The sequence below is a fragment of the Ursus maritimus genome, unplaced genomic scaffold (assembly GCF_017311325.1).
Source record: "Ursus maritimus isolate PB19 unplaced genomic scaffold, ASM1731132v1 scaffold_31, whole genome shotgun sequence".
Taxonomy (NCBI): domain Eukaryota; kingdom Metazoa; phylum Chordata; class Mammalia; order Carnivora; family Ursidae; genus Ursus; species Ursus maritimus.
In genome coordinates this window covers 8,459,589-8,484,843 of record NW_024425675.1, presented here as the reverse complement: position 1 = coordinate 8,484,843, position 25,255 = coordinate 8,459,589, and the positions used below count along the sequence as shown (strand labels likewise).

At 39.0% G+C, this 25,255-nt stretch overlaps 1 protein-coding gene across 1 annotated transcript in view; it reads right to left on the bottom strand.

Annotated features, from left to right (window-relative positions):
• ODAD2 (outer dynein arm docking complex subunit 2) overlaps nt 1-25,255 on the bottom strand; it is a 170,923-nt gene that overhangs the window by 99,666 nt on the left and 46,002 nt on the right. The window contains exons 10-15 of the mRNA XM_008683879.2: nt 17,857-18,003; nt 17,249-17,458; nt 13,547-13,786; nt 13,103-13,213; nt 11,032-11,186; nt 9,431-9,673 (exon numbers count right to left, since the gene is read on the bottom strand). Coding sequence (XP_008682101.2) covers nt 9,431-9,673; nt 11,032-11,186; nt 13,103-13,213; nt 13,547-13,786; nt 17,249-17,458; nt 17,857-18,003 — 1,106 coding nt within the window. The remainder of the gene's footprint in view (nt 1-9,430; nt 9,674-11,031; nt 11,187-13,102; nt 13,214-13,546; nt 13,787-17,248; nt 17,459-17,856; nt 18,004-25,255) is intronic.

Sequence of the window (25,255 nt, the reverse complement as noted above, 5' to 3'; positions counted from 1 at the left end):
TTGTTTAACCTGCATCTCTCTCCTGAGCTTTAGACATGACTATCCAATTGACTGGTTGCCATCACCATGTGAACGTGTCATGGGAACCTCAACGTCCACCCAAACATAACTGAATTCACCATCCATTCATTAAGTAATAAATGTTGTTTGGGTGCCTACCCTGAGCCTAGGACTGCATTAGGCGCTGTAATGATGAACAAATTGACTTCATTTCTCCCCTAGTGAAGTTCATTCTTCCTTCACTAGCCCTGCACCTATATTCCCTATGTCAGTAGGTGGTACCATTATCTATCTAGTTGTCAAAGTCAGAAACCTAAATATGCATATGATCTCAAAGTAACATACTGTACATCTTACACTTACACAATGTAACACGTCAGATTTATTCAATTAAAAAAGAAACTAAATATCATCCAGCACTCCTTCTTCTTTATAACTGGTGTTCAATCATTCCCCTGGTTTTATTCATTCTTTCCCTTTGTTTCTCTTTAATCTGTCAATTTCTTTATTCTTTATAATATTATATATTCTACTGGCTTAGTTTAAGCCACCTTCACCTCTGACCTACAATGATCCCTTAACATGTTCCTCTGTCTAAAGTTATACTTAAAACCCTTCGGTAACCTTTGATCAACTTTAAAACAAAAACAAATGTATTAGCATGATGCAAAAGCCTGAATTATAATTGCCTATGTAAGCATGTAAATATGTCAATGCCACACCCTCCAAGCTCCTAATTGCAGGTGAGAATTTAAAGTGAGTTATTCACCATTTAGGGGCCACTTGTTCTCAAATTTATAGCAAATTAAATGATTAATTGGATGCAGAAGAAACACAGAAACAAGGAACTCATCTATAGATGAGTACAGAAGCTAGACAGTCTGACTTTAATTTTTCTATTTACTTATTATCATTTTAAATTGTTACTAATCGAAGCTACTGGTACATGAACAATACTGGCCAACATTTACTCAGCACTTATCACGTATCAAGTACTTTACACATAATAATTCACATAATCATTACAACAACCCAATGAGATAGGTACCCTTACCATTCCCATCTTATATATGTGGTAAGCAAGGCACCAAGTAGTTTGATAATTTGCCAAAGGAAACAGTCAGTAAGAGGTAAGACTGGCATCCAAGCAATGGTTCCAGAATTGATGCCTTTTTTGTTTTTTAAAGATGTATTTAGCTATTTGAGGAGGGGAGGGACAGAGGGAGAGGGAGAGAAAAAATCCCAAGCAGACTCCATGATTGGCATGGGAGGTTGACACAGTGTTCCATCTCAGGACGCTGAGATCATGACCTGAGCCCAAACCAAGAGTGGGATGCTTAACTGACTGAGCCACCCAGGAGCCCCTGGAATCTATGCTCTTAATCACTATACTATACAGAATAAAAGGGGGTTGTGCAAGGTATTAAACAGAACTTTGATTTTGTAAAGATGATACATTTTCATCATATAGACTATATAGAAAAATAGAAAGAAGAAAATAAGAAATGATCTCAAATCCTGCCATTTAGAATAATAATCATTGATAATTAATGTAAATGATTCTGGATATCTGTGCCCGAAGCTAGATAACAGGATGGATGGATAGGTAAGAGAGGTAGAAAAACGGATGGATAATAAACAAATAGATAAAAGAATGTTGTATACAGTATCTAGGGATTCATTTACATGAAAGATGATAAAATTTGCACACTGACTCACCCACCTTGGAATTATTTTTTTCAGTTGCATTATTAAATTATTATCATTAGCATCTATAAAATATAGATGGTTCCCTTAATTATAACTCCTCCATTATTTTCTTAGTCTGATATTTAAATAAATTCAATGGTCTCCACTGATACCTTTTAGCCATATTTTGTTGTTTTGAAGTACTTTTGAGTAATTTCTTGATTGACTTTCTGTAATTGGCAGTTTTTTCAAAAAGAGCTAGTACTGTATTCACTAATTCCTTGCGCGATTGAGAATGTGCTACTACCACCTTCATACTTGAAGAACAACTTGGCTGGATTGTTGGGTAATATTTTCTCTACCTCAGAATGTTAATCTGAGGGATTTGATCCTCCAATCAATGTCTTTTGACCTTAAAAGAAGTTGAGGAGAAGTGCGAAGACATTCTGTCCTCACGGTTTGTTCTTTTGCCTAGATATACTTACTCTTTCCTTTACTTTTGAAATGCAAGTAGATTTATCAGGATGCATTACTGTTGGCCATTCTGTATCAATATTGCTAGGGTCTTTTTGTTTCTTTTGACCTACAGATTCACACAGAAATTTTTCTTCTGTTGTTATCTTTAATCAAGATCATATTCCATTGGTTCCAACCTCTTCATAAGGAATACCCGTTATGTTTAAGTTGGGTCTTCTTGGGTTCCATATTTGCCAACTCCCCTATTGTAATTTTAATATATTCTTCATTTCATTTTACATTTCCTATATACCACATGCCTGACTTTGTTTTCAGTTGTGTTTATCATACTTCTTTTGCATCTATTCAGGCTTTAAGTTCAATAGTTTTTATTTATTTCTCTTTTGAGCTCTAGCTACTAGCTTGTCACAACTATTTAAGTTATGTTATAAAGTCTTTTTGTAAAATTTGATGGGATTTCTTTTGGCTCTTTTATTAAGAGGGAGTATACCACCTAATAGCCTTGTGATTGTGGGGAAATTATTTGTCTGAATCTGTTTCCTTTTATGATGGAATTACCTCAAAACAATCCTACGAAAATCTGCAATTCTCTTTGCCTTCTGAACACATCTCTTTCATTCAGTTTTGAGCATGCAAACAGTCAATCTGGCTTACTCCAAATCTCTAAAAATTTATAGCTTCATTGTGTTGCAATCCAGCAATCATTGTCTCTAGTATCCTTTTCACTCCAAAGGGTCTCCAGCAGTCTCCTTGGGCTAGAAGACTGTTGTAGACAATATAAAATGACATGTCCATATGACTTTTCCTTAGGCTCCACTTCTGGTGTTTTATAATGCAAAACTAGGTCTCTGATGGGAAATTCCTCACTTCTTCCAAGGCCTATTCACTCCCCTAGTCTCTGCTATGAAGAAAAAAGAAAAAGGTTGGCTATGCATTTCATGACCATGACACTTATTTGGGGGGAAATCTCAAGATATGAAGTGGCATGTGTTAGCTGTCAGCATATTACACACAGGTCAGTAATTTACCTATATTCTGCGGGTGTGTTTCACATTTAAGATTTGGAACTGTGGACATTTCCTTGTTTGAGAGGACATACTTTTTTCCAACTCTTCTTCTTTTTTGTAGTTTTCCTATTATTAACCAGAAGTCAAATGTTTCGTAAAATTATTCAAACTAGTTCCATGTATTTACAAATAAATGTTTATTTACTGCCATTTCATCATCTATTCTAACATTCTAAAATTACTTGTCTGTCTCCCCAGCTCAGTCAAAAGGTCCTTGAGACCTGTTGTTTATTACTGAGTTGTTCTCTCATTACTTTTTGTTGCTTCAAAACCTACGTTAAGATTTAGAATAAGAAAAGCGCATAGCTTTTTCTCTGGCTTTTTCTTGAATGGGTTCAACTGAAAAATCAATAAATATAACCATTTGTCTAGTATAGTTATGTTAAAAAGAGTTTGAAAGCCTGTTGTGAAAGTAACATAATGATGATATTTAGAAGTAATTTTTGAGGGGCGCCTGGGTGGCGCAGCGGTTAAGCGTCTGCCTTCGGCTTAGGGCGTGATCCTGGCGTTCTGGGATCGAGACCCACATCAGGCTCCTCCACTATGAGCCTGCTTCTTCCTCTCTCACTCCCCCTGCTTGTGTTCCCTCTCTCGCTGGCTGTCTCTATCTCTGTCGAATAAATAAATAAAATCTTTAAAAAAAAAAAAAGAAGTAATTTTTAGGTGTCAACTAGATAACCTGGTAATGACTTATGTGGAAACCATTAAATCTGAGATACAGAATAGAAGAAGGGGCTTTGCAAGGATGAATTCTAATCTATATAGATTAAATTCGATACATTTATTATTTATTATTGGAACAGACCAGAAAACCCAGAAATAAACCCACAATTTTGTGGTCAATTAGTCTTTGACAAAGGAGGAAAAAATATGCAATGGGAAAAATACAGTCTTTTCAACAAATGGTGTTGGGAAAATTGGACAGCTACATGCAAAATAATGAAACTGGACCACTTTCTTAAACTATACACAGAAGTAAACTCAAATGGATGAAAAAACCTAAATATGAGACCTGAAACCATAAAAATCCTTGAAGAGAGTACAGGCAGTGATTTCTGACATTGGCCATAGCAACAGTTTCTAAATACGTCTCCTGAGGCTAGGGAAATAAAAGCAAAAATAAACTATTGGGACTCCATCAAAATAAAAAGCTTTTGCAGAACAAAGGAAACAATCAACAAAACTAGATGGCAACCTTGAATGGAAAAGATACTTACAAATGATATATCCAATAAACGGTTAGTATTTAAAATATATAAAGAACTTATATAACACAACAGCCCCAAAATAAATAAATAAATAAAATAACCCAATTTAAAAATAGGCAGAAGACATGAACAGATATTTCTCCAAAGAAGGTGTATATATGGCCAATAGACACATGAAAAGATGCTCAACATCACTCGGCATCAGGGAAATACAAATCAAAACCACAGTGAGATATCACCCCATACCTGTCGGAATGGCTAAAATCAGAAACATGAGAAACAACAGGTGTTGGTGAGGATGTAGAGAAAAAGGAACCTCTTGTACTGTTAGTGGGAATGTAAACTGGTGTAGCCACTTTGCAAAAACAGTATGGAGGTTCCTCAAAAAGGTAAAAACAGAACTACCCTATGATCCAGGAATCGCACTATTGGGTATTTACCCCCAAAACACAAAAACATTACTTCAAAGTGATACATGCACCTCCATGTTTATTGCAGCATTATTTACAATAGCCAAAGTACTGGAAGAAGGGAAGTGCCCACCAATAGATGAATGGATAAAGACACACACACACAAAGACACACACAATGAATATTACTCGCCATAAAAAATAAAATCTTGCCGTTTGCAATGACATCGATGGAGCTAGAGCATATCATGATATGTGAAATTAGAGAAAAATACCATATGACCTCACTCATGTAGAATTTAAGAAGCAAAACAGATAACAAAGAGGAAAAAAGAGAGAGAGACAAACCAAGAAACAGACTCCTAACTATAGAGAACAAACTGGTGGTTACCAGAGGGGAGATGGGCAGGGGGATGGGTGAACAGGTGATGGGGATTAAGGAGGGCACTTGCCATGATGAACACAGGGTGACGTATGGAAGTGCTGAATCACTACATTGTACACCTGCAACTAATAGAACACTGTATGTTAACTATATTGGAAGTAAAATAAAAAATTTAATAAAAAAGAAATTAATAGTCATCAAGAGATAAAAAGATGATTTATGACAGTCACACAGTGATACAGAAATCATATACTATTAACAAGGCAGACAATGATAAAATATATATGAAATGTACATAAAAAAACAAACGAACCTCAAGGTAGCTTCTCAAGCAGAGCTCACTCCCATCCCAGGGCTTTTTTGTTCTCTACTCCTCGTCTAGTGTGTTTTCTTCCCTCAGGCTGTCTTCTCAGGTCTTGATTCAAATATTATCCTCCCAGAACTACTGTCCTCTCTCCCACTTTCTCTTTCCTCCTTCCACTGTAGCTGAAGTAACCACCTCCCACTCATTCACTATCTTTCAATTGTGCTGTCTTCTTTTCTTTATAGCATTTAACACTATCTGAAATCATTTTATTTAAGAGTTTATAGCCTGTGTCCTACATACACAACAGAATGTGAGTTCCAAGAGAGCAGGAACTTTGCTTTGGGTAGACTATACTTTCAGTGGCTAGGACAAAGGATGCTTGATAACTATTTGTTCAATGAATACGGAATAAACAAATAACGGTATAACTCTAGATATTTAACATTTGCAGGGGAAAGATGAAGCTCAAGAAGTAAAATGGGGTCAGGAGGCAAATGCTCTGAATACCAGGCTAAGGAACTTAGGTTTGGTTTTTAAAGCTCAAGAGGCCACTGATGGTTCTTTAGGTCAAGAAAACAACCCTATAAGATCTATAAGTTTAGAAGAATAAAATTCAATGCCATGCAGGAAGGTATGGAAGGGGAGAGGTATGAGATGAGACCAAACAGGGCCTGCTTCAATAGTCCAGGTAAGAGGCGACAGAGCAGGAGGATACATTCCAAAAAAGTTCAGAGGCAGTTGGTGTAGTTGGCAGACTCGAGTAGACAAAGAGTAAACAAGGGCCAAAGATCAAATACATAAAGCCATTTCTAACAAGTGTTTATCACGTCCTAATGAACACCATGTGTTTTTCCAGAAAGACGAATACATTAGAGAACTATTTTATAGGCCCAGCGGATGTCCTTCTCTTGAAGTTATCATGAGTACAACTAGTGTTCCTTGGTGTCTGAAACACCTGAGCCTAAAGCTCCAGTAACCAAACCCAAAGAGCATTACAGAGGCTTTGGTCTTGTGTTTCAGACATGTGGTGAGATGAGACTCACATTAACAGAGTTCCAGGGCTGTCTTAGAGTTGCAGGCTTCCTGTGAAGGAAGAGGACCTGACTGAATACAAATGAGTCACAAATGCCAGGAGAGTGGGCAGACGGAAGAAGGCACACCCAGAGACTACTGGCATCGGGTATAAGCTTCCTGTACCAATCGTGTGGTGAAATGGATAGGAAATGATACATTTCAGCAGGGTTGTATGTATGGCCCCACAACGTATGATGCTGGGTATATGTCTATGGGAATGGTGCTCCCTAGAGTTGTGCAGGATATATCCATACACAGCAGCCCTGAGTGCCTGATTACACACACTGAAGAGTTGAATGAATGAGCAAATCGGAATGAAATGATAGAGGAGAATCATATGATAGAAAGATTACAGGTGTGACTCATGGATCCAATCAACCATCTCAAGAAACACTGCTATCTTGGACTGAAGAGGACAGAAATAGGATGAAACGAAGGAAGGCTGTCAGACCTCTGGGAGTCTATAGGACAGGCCAGTAGAGCTATCCGTCTGCCCAAAAATGTGGTGTTATTTCTTACATAGCCAGGATTCATGAGTCCGGGAATCAGGGAATAGAAATGACAGTGGTACCTACTACTCACTATTACCCCTAGTGACCCACTAACAAATTTTTTGCTTCCTGTTCCTGTGACCTTACACTTTGCTCGTTTAGAGGTCTTAGTTCCAAACAGGGGACTGCTTCCACCAGGAGACACAACAATGATTCCAGTGAACTGAAAGTTAAACCTGCCTCCCAGCCACTTTGGCCTCCCCATGGCTCTAAATCAACAAGCAACAGAGGGAGTTACTGTGTTGGCTGGGGTGACTGATCCCAATTATCAAGGGGAAATTGGACTGCTATTCCACAATAGAGGTAAAGAAGACTATATCTGGAAAACAGGAGATCCCTTAGGGCATCTCTTAAGTATTACCATGCCCTGTGATTACATTGATGGAAAACTACAACAACCCAATCTAGGCAGGACTACTAATGGCCCAGACCCTCAGGAATGAAGGTTTGGGTTACCCCACCAGGTAAAGAACCACAACCAGCTAAAGTGCTTGCTGAGAGCAAAGGGAATAGGAATGGGTAATGAAAGAAGGTAAATACCAGCTATGACCACATGGCCAGCTACAGAGTGAGTATTGTAACTGGCATGAATATTCCTTCCTTATTTTGTTACGAATATGTCTGTGTGTATCTTTTCTTCCCTCTCTTATCCTCTTATCACGTAACACAAGATATATTAACATTATATCATAGTTTTTAAGTATGGTTAACTTTACATCAGAGTATTTAAGTAACAGGGTATCAAGGAGAAGACTAAACATCATCCAAGAACTTTGCTTCCTTGTCTGGAAAAAGGCTTAGTGAATTTTCAGTGGTACACTGGATAGTTATATAGTGTTAGGCAGCAATATGGTCTTGTTATTATCTTTCTATAGAGATTAGGTATGATTTAAGGAGATGCATGAATGGGTAGAAAGTTGACAAGGGGTAGACATGTGATGGTTAATGTTTATGTGTCAACTTGACTGGGTTAAGGGATGCCCAGATATTTGGTCAAACTTTTTTTTTTTTTTTTTTTGAGAGAGAGAGAGACAGCAAGCACATGCCATTGGGGCAGGGAGGGCCAGAGGGACAGGAAGAGAGAATCCCAAGCAGGCTCCACACTCAACATGAAGCCCAGTGCAGAGCTCGATCTCACAACACTGTGATCATGACCTGAGCCAAGATCAAGAGTCAGATGCTCAACTGTCTGAGCCACCCAGGCACCCGTGGCTGAACATTATTTTGCATATTTATGTGAAGGTGTTTTTTTGGAAGAGATTGATAGTTAAATTGGTAGATTTTGAATATAGCAGATTATCTTCCATAATGTTAGTGGGCCTCATCCAATCAGTGGAAGGCCTTAATAGCAAAAATGCTGACTTCCTCTGACCAAGAAGGAATTCTGCCAGCAGACTGTATTTGACCTCAAACTGCATCTCCTTCCTGAGTCTCTAGCCTGCCAGCCTCCCCCATCAGAAGGGGGGACTTGCCAAGCCTCCACAATCACATGAGCCAATTCCTTTCTCATCCTCCCACCTTTCTCATCCTATTGGTTCTGGTTCTCTGGAGGGCCCTCATACAATAACTTTGGCCCATGTAGGTTCTTCTCTTTCTGGACTTCATATATATTTGAAGTATATATGTACTTCACACACACACACACACATATTTACATATAAATATATTTACATTTAATTTACACACAAATATATGTTTATATATTTAAATATATATTTATATACGTATGTATCTATAATCTCGCTATTGTTCTTTAGTTGTGTAACATTTAAGTCTTTTCTTCCTAATTAGACAAAAAATTGATTAAGGACCAAGATCACAGCTTAAATCCTTTGTCTTTCTCCCTCATCACTTCACAGCTCTTGTTAGGTGCTCAAAATACGTTTGCTGAATTGAATTGAAAAACAAGGAGGATACTATGGGAATGCTACCCAGAACTACCTAAGGTCTCAGAAGAGAAAGCGAATTCTTCCTTAGGAAGCAGAGAAAGATTTTGATTGTATGACGGTTTCTGGATGGAATATTAATTACTGGGAATGTTAAATCCTCCCAATACGCCCAGCCTCAGCCCTCTAGCTCATCCAAGGGAACGATCTGGCTCTGTAACTCATGACTGGTAACCTTGTAGTTATTTATGTGTAAATCCACTTTACTTTTCACCATTTGCGCATGCCAATTCTAAGTGATGACACTATTCTATGACGACCTGAGTGTTTCCCCTAACACTCTCAAATAAAATCTTTCAGTTGCTAGGCTACTTACATCATGCTTTCAGGTTCTACTGCACAAGCACCAACTGCTTTTGTGACATTGACAAGAAGAGTTTGGTTTATTCCAACGAGGAGGTTCACAAGTGGTTGAATGCCACCACATTTCCGGACAAGGACTCGGTTTTCATATTCCTGACAACATTCTCCCAGTGCACCAACCACATTCACAAGTACTTCTTCGGGCTGGTCAGTTAAAAGTCCCACCAAAGTTTCAATGGCTTTGTATTCCCGAAACCTAAGTTCATCACAAGAAAAAGAGGTGGAGGGAGAGAAAGAAGAGAACAATATTATCTGTGGTATAAGATTAGCTAATAATATTAATAGCACAAAATTGCTAAATGCCAACTATATGCTCATTCAGTCCTTACAAAAATCCTGTGATGCAGATACTACCACAATCCCCATTTTCAGAAAGCTACTTTGCAGCTTTGTAAATAGTGAAGCTGACATCCACATCCAGCCATCTGCACCTTTAATCACATAATACTGTACAGTCTCTAGGACAACTACAACTTCTTCCAAATCAGTGTCAGTGATTCTACTATGCTATGGGTCTTTTTCCCATGTCACAGAGACTATTTTACATGAAAATAAAGCAAAATAAGCCTATTTTGTGTTAAATAAGACGTGTGAATTTCTTGTTAAAATCATCACACTGAGGGGCACCTGGGTGGCTCAGTCAATTGAGCATTCGACTCTTGATTTCAGCTCAGGTCATGATCTCAGGGTCATGAGACTGAGCCCCGAGTTGGGCTCTGCTCTCAGGAGTCTGCTTGAGATTCTCTCTCTCTCTCTCCCTTTGCCCCTCCTCCCACTCATGCATATTCTCTCTCTAAAATAAATAAATAAATAAATCTTTAAAAAAATCATCACACTGAGACAAAGAAGAGTTGCCTCAGAATGTCCATCATAGAGTATGAGAACTCGAAAAGTATATGAAGAGATAAATTTGAATATTAAATCAGATTGTCATAAAGTTTACAAATACTTTAAAATTCAATGAAATCATTTGAAAATGGCTGCTCTTTAACTGATTAGTTGGCATTTAGCTGATTTATCTTATCTTTAAAAAAGGAAAAAAGAATGGAACCACTTCCATCTCTAAAGATTCAGTGGGAAATTCATCCCCTCACCTTCATAGGTCTTTACAGGAAATTAGAGATAACTTGTCATTTATACGGCTGCCCATAAGCAAAAGAGCCCATTCACACAGATACATTACCTCAGCAAGTCCCTTAGTACTTCGTACTGAGGGAGGTACAGAAAACCATTGCCAGGTGGTGGGATGGGAAGTAGAAGTCTTTAATTTCTAAAAATACCTTTATCCTGCCAAATTAGTCTAGAACAGATGTGTATGAAAACTAGAGGAGTAGCATTAGGATCGACTCTTTATGAAAATAACATTACAGGAATGTGTTTCAATGGCCATATTTTTTTATGCATCTACACTTTATTTAGAAATGTTTATATCTTAATGAGAGAATATGTTAATTGAAGGACTCAATATACACAGCGTAGTTTCCATGAGCTAAGAATACAGTTATTCCTCAAAGGCCATATTTTTATCACAGAATATTGAATGGCTTCTCTTACTTGGTCACATTCTCTTTGCTGATGGAACATTTCCATATTGCCCCTGTGACTGCTGCCAACCGTTCTTTATTGTCAGTGTTATTGAGCAGACTGGCCAGGGGTTTAAGTCCTCCGTGCAGTCTAACCAGGTCACGGGTTTCCTTATCTTCAGCACACTACACAAAAAGTCAGAGCAGAGGCTGTCAGTGATGAAGCCATATCAAGCTTTCAGTGATTGCTAAAGAGGCTGTCATTGCTAGTGACTATGAAACTTCGTTTCAGAGAGTATCATCTTCTGAAGGGGACTCCAAGTAAAGTGTAATTCTTCTCTATATTGGCAGCCATCTGACAGTGTCTCTCTTCCCTTCATGATTTTGGCAATGTCTAGAAGTTTTTACATACTTGGAAATTCTGCCAAGCCATTCTGAGGTAGTGTGGGCTTCCACCAAGACAGAAAGAGAGGTTGGTAAGAGACCTAGAGTGCCGTGTGCGTGGACGGAGGATTTCTGCAGTCATGCAACCCACGGTCTTGGGAAAATATAGTGGAGAAGATAGATGAGTGATCAAGCTTTAGTCCAAACTTCAGTGACCCCCAAAAGCTAAGAGATGAGCATTTCTCTAATAGAGTTTCTATGCCCAGAGCAGTGAGTTGTATCAACAGCAAATTATATTCACATATGTTTATCTATATATTTGTATCATCCTTTGAAATAAATACTGCATAGAAGGTCCCAGCTGATCACCCTTCCCAGGTTACAGAGCAAAAAGATGATAAATTTAGGATAGATATGTTATCATCTGAAGCATACAGTTGGTCTCTAAGGCCACATGATACAAATGCACATCATGCATCATCCATGAGGGCCACCAGAAGAAATCCTCTGGAATGCACCACAAGGCTCCTGCCATGTTTATCTTCTATTTATGACTTTCAGTTCTGGTCAGTTGCAACTTTTAAAAAAATTAACCACTATTTCTAACCAATCCTTCACAGTTACTCATATGAGGCATATATGCAAGTCCGGGCTGTATATTCTCATTGTGAACTGAGTTGTGTTCCCTTAAGACTGATATATGTCAAAGCCCTAACCCCCATACCTCAGAATGTAACCATATTAGAAGATAATGTCTTTAAAGAAGTAATTAATGTTAAACAAGGTCACTGAGGTGGGCTCTAATCCAGTATGATTGGTGTCCATAGAAGAAGAAAATATTAGGACACAGAGGGAGGAACATGTGGAGACAGAGGGAGAATGACACGTGAACATGAAGATGGCCATCTACAAGCCAAGGAGTCCTCAGAAGGAACCAATGCTGTCAACACCTTGATCTCAAACTTGTAACCTCCAGAACTATAAGGAAATAACTTCTGTTATTTAAGCCACCCAGTGTGTGGTATTTTGTTACAGCAGCCCTAGCAAACTAATACAATCCTCTACTGACACGAACTCCTTTCTCTGACTCTTTTTGGCATACCCTCACTGTGCACATTTTAAAATGCATTCCTCTAGGAAATCGACTCTGATTTCTCTGATAGGTAGAAGTTGGCGTGGCCAAGTAACCAGCCATCTACTAACTTGTCAAGGCCAACTTTTCTTCTGTTTTCTGGTATACTATGAAATGGATAACTCCCAAAAAGTTAATGAAGATTAAAATAAATTAATAAAAAAATAAAAGAGGAATACACATACACACACAAGCACACACTCATTCATCCATCCATCTTATCTTAGCAGAAGATAAATATTCCCAAGACCACCATGTTTGAATAGGTACCTGAAAAGCAATGTAAAGGCACCATGTATACATTTAGCTATTTGACACTAAGTAACTTGTTTTTTGAGACAAAGATATATAAGTGGCTTCCAGAAATGTAAGTAATCAAGACATGTCAGAGCAGGTTTCGCTCTCACATATACAAGTACCGGTCATTAGCACAGGACATTGGTTCTCAGACCTCTGTGTGCAGAAAAATCCCTGGGGGTTCTTGTTAAAAACGCAGATTCCTGAGTCCTAGCCCTAGAGAATGAGACCTCACATACCACCTAAACTATCTAAAGAACACCATGACTGTCTGGTGAGTCCACCATACCTGGTAGATGGCCATGGCACAGTGTTCCTGCAGTTGTTCATTCTCACTATTTAGGTTTTTCACTAGATTTTCAATTATCCTTTCTGCTTTGATTGCAGCTCGGTAGTTCTCCTACGAATACAAATTTAAATATTTACGTGCAAGTGCATGAATATAAGTATCTATCTACATTTACCAATAATTATGCCAAACAAACTTTCTTAAGAAACACTAAAGTCCAAGATTAACACAACTATAGAAGAAGAGAATTTAGTCAACATTTTCAAAAATACATAACACAGGGACCAATTTAAGTAATGTTCTATTAGTTTCATCTTTTCTTTCTAAAAGACTGCTGACTTCTAAAAAAAAATCCTTAGCAGTCACGATAACCTTGAAAATTATTTTTCAGCTAAAGAAAGTTAAGGTAAATGAAAGCAAGGGGAGCAGAGCTGGCTTCAGTACCTCTGATGCACATTCTTGCAATGTCCCCACCACTGGAATTAGCATGTTTTCATGAGAAGTCTTCAGTAAGCCAGCCAACAAAGGAATGCCGCCAGCTTTACGAATGGCTTCTTTATTCGCGTAACTCTTACTGCAGCTCCATAATGCCAGTGCCCCACAGCGAGCTACTTCCACGTCTCTGGCATCATACAGACTTGATTGAGCCGGTTCTGAATTCTGTGCACAGTCGAGTAGAGCGACCTACAAGAATAGATAAATACGATGTACATGGGAATCTTTAAAATGAAACAACATACCCTGCAATAGCTACAGGGCTGCTACCAAGCTAATCTCCATCAAAAATAATACTTCTATGAATTAATTTTCATACTACACAGTAGTCCGTGAAAGCAAAGAAACAAAACCTTTCAAAATACCTTCCTCCAGATTTGGGAGTCTTTACATTTCCTTCCTACAAGAAATTTAATCTCACCAAGATTGTATTAATATGGCTATAACATTTACATTAGGAAGATTGGTATACTACATCCTCAGCCTTGGTATCTCAGAAAACTAGGCTCCCTAAAGCCATTAGAACTTTCTAATGAGAACTGAATGGCCTGTATATTCTTAAAACCATGAGACCTCTTTGGAGGATATGGCCCTTTACCTGTACTATTGAAACCAACCAATCCACTTGGGACAGCTGCCAGGATCCTTTCTCTTTTTTGCAATAACCAAAGCCACTGGAATCCTTAAGGGAAAGGCAATTTATATAGAAACAGCAGTGTGGGTTAAGCGTCTGCCTTCGGCTCAGGGCGTGATCCTGGCGTTATGGGATCGAGCCCCACATCAGGCTCCTCCGCTATGAGCCTGCTTCTTCCTCTCCCACTCCCCCTGCTTGTGTTCCCTCTCTCGCTGCCTGTCTCTATCTCTGTCGAATAAATAAATAAAATCTAAAAAAAAAAAAAAAAAGAAAAGAAAAAGAAACAGCAGTGTGTTGGGGTGCTCCATAGAGGAAGTGAAGCCAGGGCTCCCAGGGCTGTCTTTATCCTATGCATGTCTACTCCATTCTTCTCTCTCTGCAGGCCGGATCCCATGGATATGTCCACATAATCATGACCACCAATCCTGAGTTTAGAAAAGAGTAGTCCAGACAAAGTAGAGCCTCTGATTCCTAACTCCAAACTCCTGGGAGAGAAATCTGGTGGGACTGGTTTGAGTCAGGTGGACACACATCGTAGTCAGGGACATATGTTTACTTATATTGATATTCCCGCACCTATGTTTCTGTACCTGACATTTCAAGAAATGTTTGAAATGGTTTTCAGTGAAAGGGTCAAGTATACTGTACATCCAGAGGAATGTGGAAACTGGCTACAGGAATAATAGCACTGGATCTTACAGTCTTTCCCTGCCTGGATGCATCCTCTCTGCTTGATCAGGCTTCCTATCTTCTGCCCAGGTTTCTATTAGGTGTGCCTCTTCAGAGACTGACCTCCATCTAATCACCCAAACCCTACTGTGGCCTGTGCCTTCCTGCCTGCTCTGATTCTGACCTCCAATTTTGGCTGGGGACTCATATCTGGATGTCATCTACCCTCACATAGTTAGCAAACCTAAAATGGATTCCCCAATCCTTATCTTTCCCAGATGTGTTCTCAACCTAGCAATTACAAGCCTATTAATGCCTGATCCATTACTGCTCCTTCCTGTTCCTAATTTAGCTATCTTTTAAGATTATATTAAAATATGTGACATTATCTAAGTGACTAAATAAGTGCAATTGTCTAAATTTTAATTCCCCGAATGTGATATGTAAGACTCCCATCAAAATAAATTTTAGTTTTAAGTTACATTATTCATTCTTATAATTTAATGTGAGATATTTTACTGGACAGCCACATCAGCCTACTATATGACTTCATTATTTAAGCAGAATACTGATAATCATAGTAATAATTATCTTTCCCCCAACATTTTTAAAAAAGATTTTATTTAGTTATATGACAGAGAGAGAGACAGCCAGCGAGAGAGGGAACACAAGCAGGGGGAGTGGGAGAGGAAGAAGCAGGCTCCCAGCGGAGCAGGGAGCCTGATGCAGGGCTCGATCCCCTGGGATCACACCCTGAGCCAAAGGCGGACGCTTAATGACTGAGCCACCCAGGCACCCCTCCCCCAACATTTTATTATGAAAAATTTTCAAACATATACAAAGGCTGAAAGAATTATGTGGTAATTATACAGCAAATCACGTATATACCCCCTAGATTCTACAATTAACAATGTCATATTTGTTTTATCACATAACTAACCATCTACTTATCCATCTACCCAGCCATCAGTCTGTCTTATTTTCGAAGCAAATAATTACATTCTATAGTGCTCTGTAGATTACAAGTGAATTCATATGGTTCCCAATTTACGATGGTTCAACTTACGAGTTTTCAACTTTACCATGGTGTGAAAGCGGTAAGCATTCAGTAGAAATCCTACTTGGAATTTTGATCTACCGAGCTAGTGGTATGTATGTTATGCTCTCGTGATGCTGGGCAGTGGCAGCAGGAAGGCTCAGCTCTGTCAACCACACCATCACAAGGGTAAGCAATTGATACACTTAAAACCATTCTGTACCCATATAGTCATTCTGTTTTCACTTTCAGTACAGGTTTTGATAAATTACATCGAACTTTACATCAGAAACCAGGGATGTACTGTATGGTGACTTACATAATATAATTTTAAAAAATTAAAATAAAATTTAAAAAAATTATAGGAGATACCAATACTTTCTTATAAAATGGGCTTTGTGTTAGATGATTTTGCCCAACTATAGGCTAATAGAGGTGTTCTAATTGGGGCGCCTGGGTGGCTCAGTCAGTGAAGCATCTGCCTTGGCTCAGGTCATGATCCCAGGGTCCTGGGACTGAGCCCCGCATCGGGTTCGCCACTCAGTGGAGAGCCTCCTCCTCCCTCTTCCTCTGTCTGCTGCTCCCCCTGCTTGTGTTCTCTCTCTCTGTGTCAAATAAATAAATAAAATCTTTCAAAAAAAAAAAAAGTATTCTGAGCACGTTTAAGGCAGGCAGGCTAATCTATACTTGTTAGGTAGGTCTCTGAAAATTGGGATCATAGGTGTCAATAGGTTTTTGATCCTGTCAGAGTTTTATATAATATTATATATAAGTTTATTCCTTGCTACTAGACTTCTAAAGCACGATACTGATAGCTGACTATACATGTTTCCTAGAGACATACTTCATATAATTTTACTGCTCTCATATTGTAAACACGCTGTTTTCACTTGTCACTCTTATAACTAACAAGGACATGAATAAGTGTCCGCAGCTCTAATAGTCTCCTTGGGGGGCAGTCCTCATGGTGAGGTCACCATGGCGGAGAGCATGGACTACCAGTGCGCTTTCCAGCAGGCTCTCCACCCCCTCACCAACACTGCACGCACACACACGAATATATTCCCACCAGTGCGGTAGGTGCAAATTACATCTCTTTTTTAAATGTACGTTTCTTTGAAAAATAAGGTCACACATGTTTTCTGGCCAGTTGCTAATGTAAATATACAACAATAATTTTCAAGGACGTTATACAAAAAGAAGGTTCCCAGAACACACGGATGGTTATTTAATGTCTGGGAGTGGCCAGAAGGACAGCAAGGATTGACACTTCGGTGGCAGGGGCTGTGATGACAATGTCAGCGGTACTCACCAGTTTGGTGATGCCCCCATGGTGTCTCACCGCCCGTCGGGCTCTTCTAAACTTGGCAACATTTGCGATTGTCTCAGCTGCCAGGCATTTCAGACTCTTATGTGGAGAATCAAGTATATTAACCAAAATTGGTAAGCCCCCAAGGTCAACAATATTACGTCTGATTTGAGGATTATGACTGATTTCCTTCAGGATTTTTAATGAACCAATCTAAATGAGAAAATAGAAGTTAGAGGTGAAAATAAGTGCTTAATGCATAACCGATACTAGAGTTTTAAAAATTCCAAGTCTGCCTCAAATCCTTCCCTAGTGAAGTTTTTTAAGGAAATACTTTCTTTCCCAGGTGTTACCCATAGCCTCCTTATTTTCCTTCAGTTATGCAGACAAACATTTATCATTTAAGAAGCACATACTAATGGAAAAGAACCACGAGATAAACAGGAACAGCCGCAAAGAGAAGAGCCACGAACAGCAGAAGGAGCAAGTTATCAGTGAGACTAGCAGGCAAAGACAAGAACTAAGCAGAAGTGGCAAACATGTATCAGTAAAAAGAGAAGCAAAAGGAGGTATGAACAAGCTTCGTCACCAGTGTAAGGTAAGCCACTCACCTTACATTTGACTTCGTCTGTATCAAGTAAATTTATCAAAACTTCAAGGCCGCCGACATCCCTGATTGCCAACTGGCAGGTCTCCTGCGCTAAGTTGAAATCCTTCATTGAGCACAATGCAATCACTGTAGCTGTCTGATTTCCTCCCTACAAAGGTACCCAAGGCCACAGAAAGGTTAAATAAGATCACGCTTCCATAGAAATTTACTTAATGGTTATGAATCCATGAACTGGGAAATGTGTCTCCCCATAATGGAACGTTAAATTTTTTTAAGTTCTCTGAGTGGGTTATAATTTGTTAAATGAATCATGTAGAGTTGAAGCATGAAAAAGCTTTACAGAGTATCATAAAACATTATTCCAATTAAGAATCAACATTTAAAGGTGGTCTGTCTGCTTTAAACAGCTAGGGCATTAGGCGGTATTAGTACATTAAAGAGAGTCGAGGGGCAAGCCTTGAGAGATCCACTGAGGAATATAAGTTTTATGTCGAGGTAATAGGCGGTCCCTGTAGTTCTTGAACAGAGTACTGTACAACCCAAACCATGTCTGGAAATTATTCTCACAGATGTATGTAGAACAGTCTGGAACAGGGAAAACCTGGAGAAAGGGAAACCATGTGGGAAGCAGTCCGAAGATCCCTGCTGGGACCAGGGAGTAAGTGGGAGAAGGGCCACAGGGTTGGGAAGGAGGAGGCAACTCCATTAAAAACTGCAGTTGACTCAGTGTGTGGATGAAGGACAAAAAAAAGAAGCCTTCAGTATGGTGAGCACAATGCTGGCCCAACGTAGAGAATCATGCAATGACGTCTGCTTAGCTAATCACCAGATGTCAAGGGTAGTGAGGAACGGCTCCTTTAAGGTAAAACAATCTGGGAGATTTAAAAAAAATTAATGATTGATCAGTGAGTCAGACCTGCCAGGAAATTATAATCAGAATTCATTGCAGGAATTAATTTTTTTTAAGATTTTATTTATTTGAGAGAGAGAGAGAGAGAGCATGAAGGGGGAAGGGTCAGAGGGAGAAGCAGACTCCCTGCCGAGCAGAGAGTCCGATGCGGGACTCGATCCTAGGATTCCAAGATCATGACCTGAGCCAAAGGCAGTGGCCCAACCAAGTGAGCCATCCAGGCGCCCCATTGCAGGAATTCTTAAGCACTGTCCACCCATCATTAATGCTTTGAAAAATCTTCTGAAGGACACAGCATGGTACATATTACTTCTCCTGCTATTGAGACTGGATGGTAAATAAGAGTTCCAGTATAAGCACTGAAATAATTCATAAGACACAAGAGCAGTATTTCTTTTCTTTTTCTTTTTTTTCTAAAGATTTTATTTATTTATTTGACAGAGATAGAGACAGCCAGCGAGAGAGGGAACACAAGCAGGGGGAGTGGGAAAGGAAGAAGCAGGCTCATAGCGGAGGAGCCTGATGTGGGGCTCGATCCCACAACGTCGGGATCACGCCCTGAGCCGAAGGCAGACGCTTAACCGCTGTGGCACCCAGGCGCCCCAAGAGCAGTATTTCTAATGGAGCTAAGAATAAACTGTTTTTGTAAAAGGTGCTCATGAAAGACGGCCTTGGATCTCGACCCCAAAATGTAGTATGAATGGCCTCAAATAATCTCTCTCTCCTTTTGGAGGAAAAGACATCTACAAATTACGTTTATTCTCATTTGCTAATTATTACTTTATATTGCTGTATCTATTATATATACATGTTCATAGATATAACATACACACTTAGCACAAAAAATGGAAATGGTAATCAAGCGGCCCAACCCCCTCCTTCTTATCACACACGCACACACACAAATCCTCTTGTGAATTCAACACAATGTGTTACTTTTACAATAAGAAACTGCAGTGGGATTTTAAGAGGGCAAGTATCAAAAAGATGGAAAGGTTTAGACTTCGGCCTTTCCTCTTAACCCTTCCAGAAAAGTCCCTCTACATCTCTAAAAATGTTACAGACCTCTATCTTGTGCTGATATCACAGTCAATGTCTGCTTTCCATACTAGTTTTCCTTCTGGGGAATCCAGGCTGTCCTCTGTATTCAAGATTAAGTTGAGAATGACATTAAGCCTTCTTTTTATTATTTACATCGAAAATAATGAATTTTCTTATAGCTTTTAATGACTTTTTCTCAATATCAAGAGAAATTTTTAACACCACCAATTGTCCTACAGTTGGTTTTGAAATATAAAATAGTAAATATTCACTTATTACTTTCAATTTTATAATCTCCCTTGTTTGGGGGTACAGGACACCCCCCCCCCACACACACACACAAACACACACATTAGCACTTCTGGTGCTTTACTTTTACAAAAACAGAAGGCAGATATTTCATAAACCATAAAGAAGAATCTAAATGCTAATCATAATTCAAGAAAATAACATAGAAATAAGCAAAAAAAAAATAAAATAGAGAGAGAGAGAGAGAAACAATTATTTAACAAGGCTCTTTTGCTGAATTTAAGTGGGTTAAAAGGAGCCAGAAAGTCCCCCTGGGGTACCCAAAGGAGCAGAGCTGGGCTCCCACATTCAAAGTTTAAAAATGCAAACCAGGAGCTTCAGATAGAGAGTTCTTTAGGCAGTGGCTTCAGACTCAAGCGTGACTTGAAAGCGAGAAGACGTCAAAAAGCATGTCATGCCTCAGTCAAGCCAAGAAAGTCCACCCACGCACGTCAAACTCTGGAGAATGTGCTGTCCCGACATTCTCAGTTGAGCATGATCGAGGACCTTCTTGACTGCTATTCTTGCATTGTATTTTCTTTGGTAACATTTTTGTACTTACACATTCGGCACAGTCATTGTTTCTTATTTCATTTCGTGGTCTCTTAAATTTTTCTCTTCTAGATTGTTTCTATCTTTTGTGCTTTATTTCATCAAATGCATCATAATCAATGACATAACATTCTTAAAGAGTCATGTGATTTTGATAGACGTCCAAAAGGTAAGAGGTGATATTTTTCTGAGTTATCTCTAAGCCAATTTTGAAGCCAAAGGATGGAAAATTTACATTTATCATTAAGAAGTTAGATCCTTATAGAAAAAAAAATTCTGTAAATCATCAGCTTTTTCTGAAAATCTGGAAACATATTCATAGGCTTGAGAGATTTTTTTAGAACAGTTTTATATTAGGGAAAGTTAGTTTTTCCACATTTCAGGATTTAGTTCTACTCTTGTCACTGACCACACTCCCCAAAGGATTATAAATCTTTCAGAATGAATACCAGAGGATGGGAGCCAAAATATTCAACATACAGAGCCACAAATGTTAGCCAATTGCTATTCTTTAAATACCAGCTATGTCAAAGGATTTTCAAATGTTTGTTCTACTTTGACCAGATGCCATAAACATCTTACTAAGGAGAAGCAGTGCAAATATGCTTATTTTTCAATTAAATCTCCCCTGAGAATATAATTAGTTGCCAATACTTATTTTCACATTTTATCACGTATTTGCATTTGTGAAGTTTTAAGAGCTGGAGAAAACATAGTAAAATATTATTTTACTAGCTTCTGAAGGGTTTTGAAGAATGCTTCCAATAAGCTTTTCCACTTCTCAAATTAATACAAGTCTTTTGCTTGTTGTCTTCCCGTCCCTGCTTCTTCTCAGACATCTCCAGGCTGTGTCAGCCTTCGGATACTTTGCAGTTCGTATTCCTTTTGACCAGCAGGCTTTTGTTCATTGTCAAAATCACGTTTCCAACATGCAAAAGTTGAATGAATGTTGCCTTCCTTCGTTTTCCTCAAAATTTCTTTTGGAAAGAGACGATCGGTAGAGGACACGTTTCTTTCTCTTTTTTTTAATAATAATTTTTTATTATGTTATGTTAGTCACCATACAGTACATCCTTAATTTTTGATGTAGTGTTCCACGATTTATTATTTGCATATAACACCCAGTGCTCCATGCAATATGTGCCCTCCTTAATACCCATCACTGGCCTATCCCTATCCCCCACCCCCCTCCCTTCTGAAGCCCTCAGTTTGTTCATTCTTCCCTTCCTTCTCCTACCGATCTTCCAGCTATTTCTTATGTTCCATAAATGAGTGAAACCATATGATAATTGTCTTTCTCTGCTTGACTTATTTCACTTAGCATAATCTCCTCCAGCCCGTCCATGTTGCTGCAAATGTTGTGTAATCATTCTTTCTGATGGCTGAGTAATATTCCATTGTATATATGGACTACATCTTCTTAATCCATTCATCTGTTGAAGGGCATCTTGACTCCTTCTACAATTTAGCTATTGTGGACAATGCTGCTATGAACATTGGGGTGCATATGGCCCTTCTTTTCACTACGTCTGTATCTTTGGGGTAAATACCCAGTAGTGCAATTGCTGGATCATAGGGTAGCTCTATTTTTAACTTTTTAAGGGACCTCCACACTGTAGAGGACACTTTTCTAAATAATGTTTCTCATTGTTCGAAATAAAATCTTTGAAATAAAAATGTATTACCGTATCTGGTATATAGACTAATACCTACCTCCAACCCCCCTACTGCTGAAAACAGAGAAATAAACATCTATGAAGTTGAGATGAAGAATGTATTCAAGACCAAATCAGGGATCAAGCTGCCTCCCACCACTGTTTTATTCTTTCATTCAACAAACCGCACACTTATTATTCACCAAATCTGATGCCAGGGACTAGAGACCTCCTGGGAGACAAAAACAGACCTGGTCTTTGCCTCGTGGAACTCATCAAGTTTTGTGGAAGAAAGATTTTAATTTTTTAAGCCCATCCAAATAAATGAAAAACTTTAAGGAGTGCCATATGGAGGGCGGCATGGGGCTCTATGGAAGCTTGCAGTAGGGGACATTGACTGGGCTGGGACCTCAGGAAAGGTTTCCCTGAAGAAAGCATGTCTGGACTGAGGTGTGGACAGAGTGGGAGCCTTCCCTGGTGGAAGAGGAGGGACGTGATGAAAGGCACGCCAGTCAGAGGAAACAATATTTGTAAAGCCCTACGGAGGAGTGGAACATGGCCTGTTTAAGACCTCACGAAGGCCAGTGTGGCTCGCTAACAGCGTGAGTGGCAAATGGTCCAAAATGAGCTGAAAAACTAGGTGGGCAAAGGAATCTGCTGGGCCCACAGGCCAGGGAGAAGATTTTAATCTTTATTCAAGATTTATAGGAAATATTCAAGGGTCTTGTTTTGGGGGAGAGGGGGACAACTCACATGATTTGAGTACATTTTTAAAAGATCATTCTGGCTGAAGAGGGGGCAAATGGGACATGTGGAGACCATGCAGGTTACTGCAGCTATCTAGAGAAGAGGTAACTGGGATTAAGAGGTCAAGGTGACTCATTATGTGTCATAAAGACTTCAAGTAACAGAAAAAGATACTATAAAGCTAGTAAATGAAACTCTGGTGGGTTACATGCTCACAAGGCCATCATTCGGAGCTTCCTGTCAGAGACCCACAGGGTGACAGTGAGGTCAGAAGGCAGGCAGAGTCACAATCAGAGTGGAGAGTGGAGGCCCCTCTTCTGTTCCCCACTGTCTGCAATCAAGGCGCAGTGAGGTGAGGTGACACAGCCATCACACAGCCATCCAGCTGGCTTTTAAAGTTCTCAGCTCTTTTTCCCCCAAACATGCCACTCAGAGAGCAAGAAAAGTAAAGCCCTGCCAGTGACTGTTTATTAGTGATGACAGAGGGCCTGGCACCTGGCACAGAGGTTGGCTTACAGATACTCTTCATCTCCCAGGATCAGAAATGGTAAAAAGTCAATGCTCAAAGGGAGCGGCATATGACCACGTAAGTCAAGGTAGTGAAATACATTGCTTTGCCTTCTGTTTATTTGCAAACTGATTTTCTACTGATGATTCAGCACTCATAAACCTCAGACTCAAGAGATGAGACTCAAGAGAACTCCAGGAAAGAAAATGAGAAAATACTCTGCCAGAAGAAAAAAGAAATTAGACTCAGACTGTTGCATTACAAGCTTGCTGAGAATTTTTATTGGGAATGGGTACGGAACAATGCAAGCATTNNNNACACATTCCTTTTAAATAGACATGGAACATTTACAGAAGTAGATAATCTGCTGGAATGTCCTAGTCACTGCAATAAGGAAAAATCTGTAGCAAATACAACTGCCTTCCTAAAAAAGTTCAGAAGAATACACTAATTATGATAATTAATTAAAAAATAGCTCAATAAAGTGACTGGATTTAAGGGCAACATTCAAAAATGAGTAACTCCCCCCATACACTAAGAATAACAAATCAAAAGGTATAATTTGAAGAATGTTCCCATGCCGGTATTAGTAAAATAATAATAACAAAAATATCAATGAGTAAATCTCACGAGAACTGTGTTGGAAAAGAAGCTATTAAGTTTTACTAAAATACATACAAATTTAAAAACAAATGAATGGTCCTACCATGTTGCTGACTAGGATAACTGAATGTTATTAAAATTTGCAAACCCACAACTATATGGTCAATTAATCTTTGACAACACAGGAAAGAATATCCTGTGATGGATATTCTGAATGGAAAAAAGACAATCTCTTCAACAAATAGTGTTGGGAAAACTGGACAGCAACATGCAAAAGATTGAAAGTAGCCCCTTTTTTACACCATCCACATAAATAAATTCAAAATGGATTAAAGACCTAAATGTGAGGCAGGAAACCATTAAAATCCTACAGGAGAACACAAAGCAACCTCTTTGACACCAACTGTAGTGACTTCTTACTAGATATGTCTCCCGAGGAAAGGAAAAGAAAAGCAAAAATAAACTATTGGAATTTCATCAAAATAAAAAGTTTCTGCACAGCGAAGGAAACAATCAATAAAACTAAAAGGCAATTATCATATGGTTTCATTCATTTGTGGAACATAAGGAATAGCAGGGAGATCGGTGGGAGAAGGAAGGGAAGAATGAAGGGGGGTAAACAGAAGGGGGAATGAACCACGAGAGACTATGGACTCTGGGAAACAAACTGAGGGCTTCAGAGCGGAGGGGAATGGGGGATTGGGATAGGCTGGTGATGGGTATTAAGGAGGGCACATATTGCATGGGGCACTGGGTGTTATACACAAACAACAAATCATGGAACACTACATCAAAAACTAAGGATGTACTGTATGGTGACTAACATATAATAATAAAAAAAATAATAAAAGAGATTTCTGATTGGCAAAACAAAACAAAACAAAACAAAAAACAACCAAACAAAAAAAACCCCAAAAAACCTAAAAGGCAACTTATGGAATGGAAGAAGATTTTTACAAATGACGTATCTGATAGTTAGTATCCAAAATCTATAAAGAACTTATAAAACTCAACACCCACAAAACAAATAACCCAATTAAAAAATGGGCAGAAGATATAGACAGACATTTCTCCAAAGAAGATATCCAGATGGCCA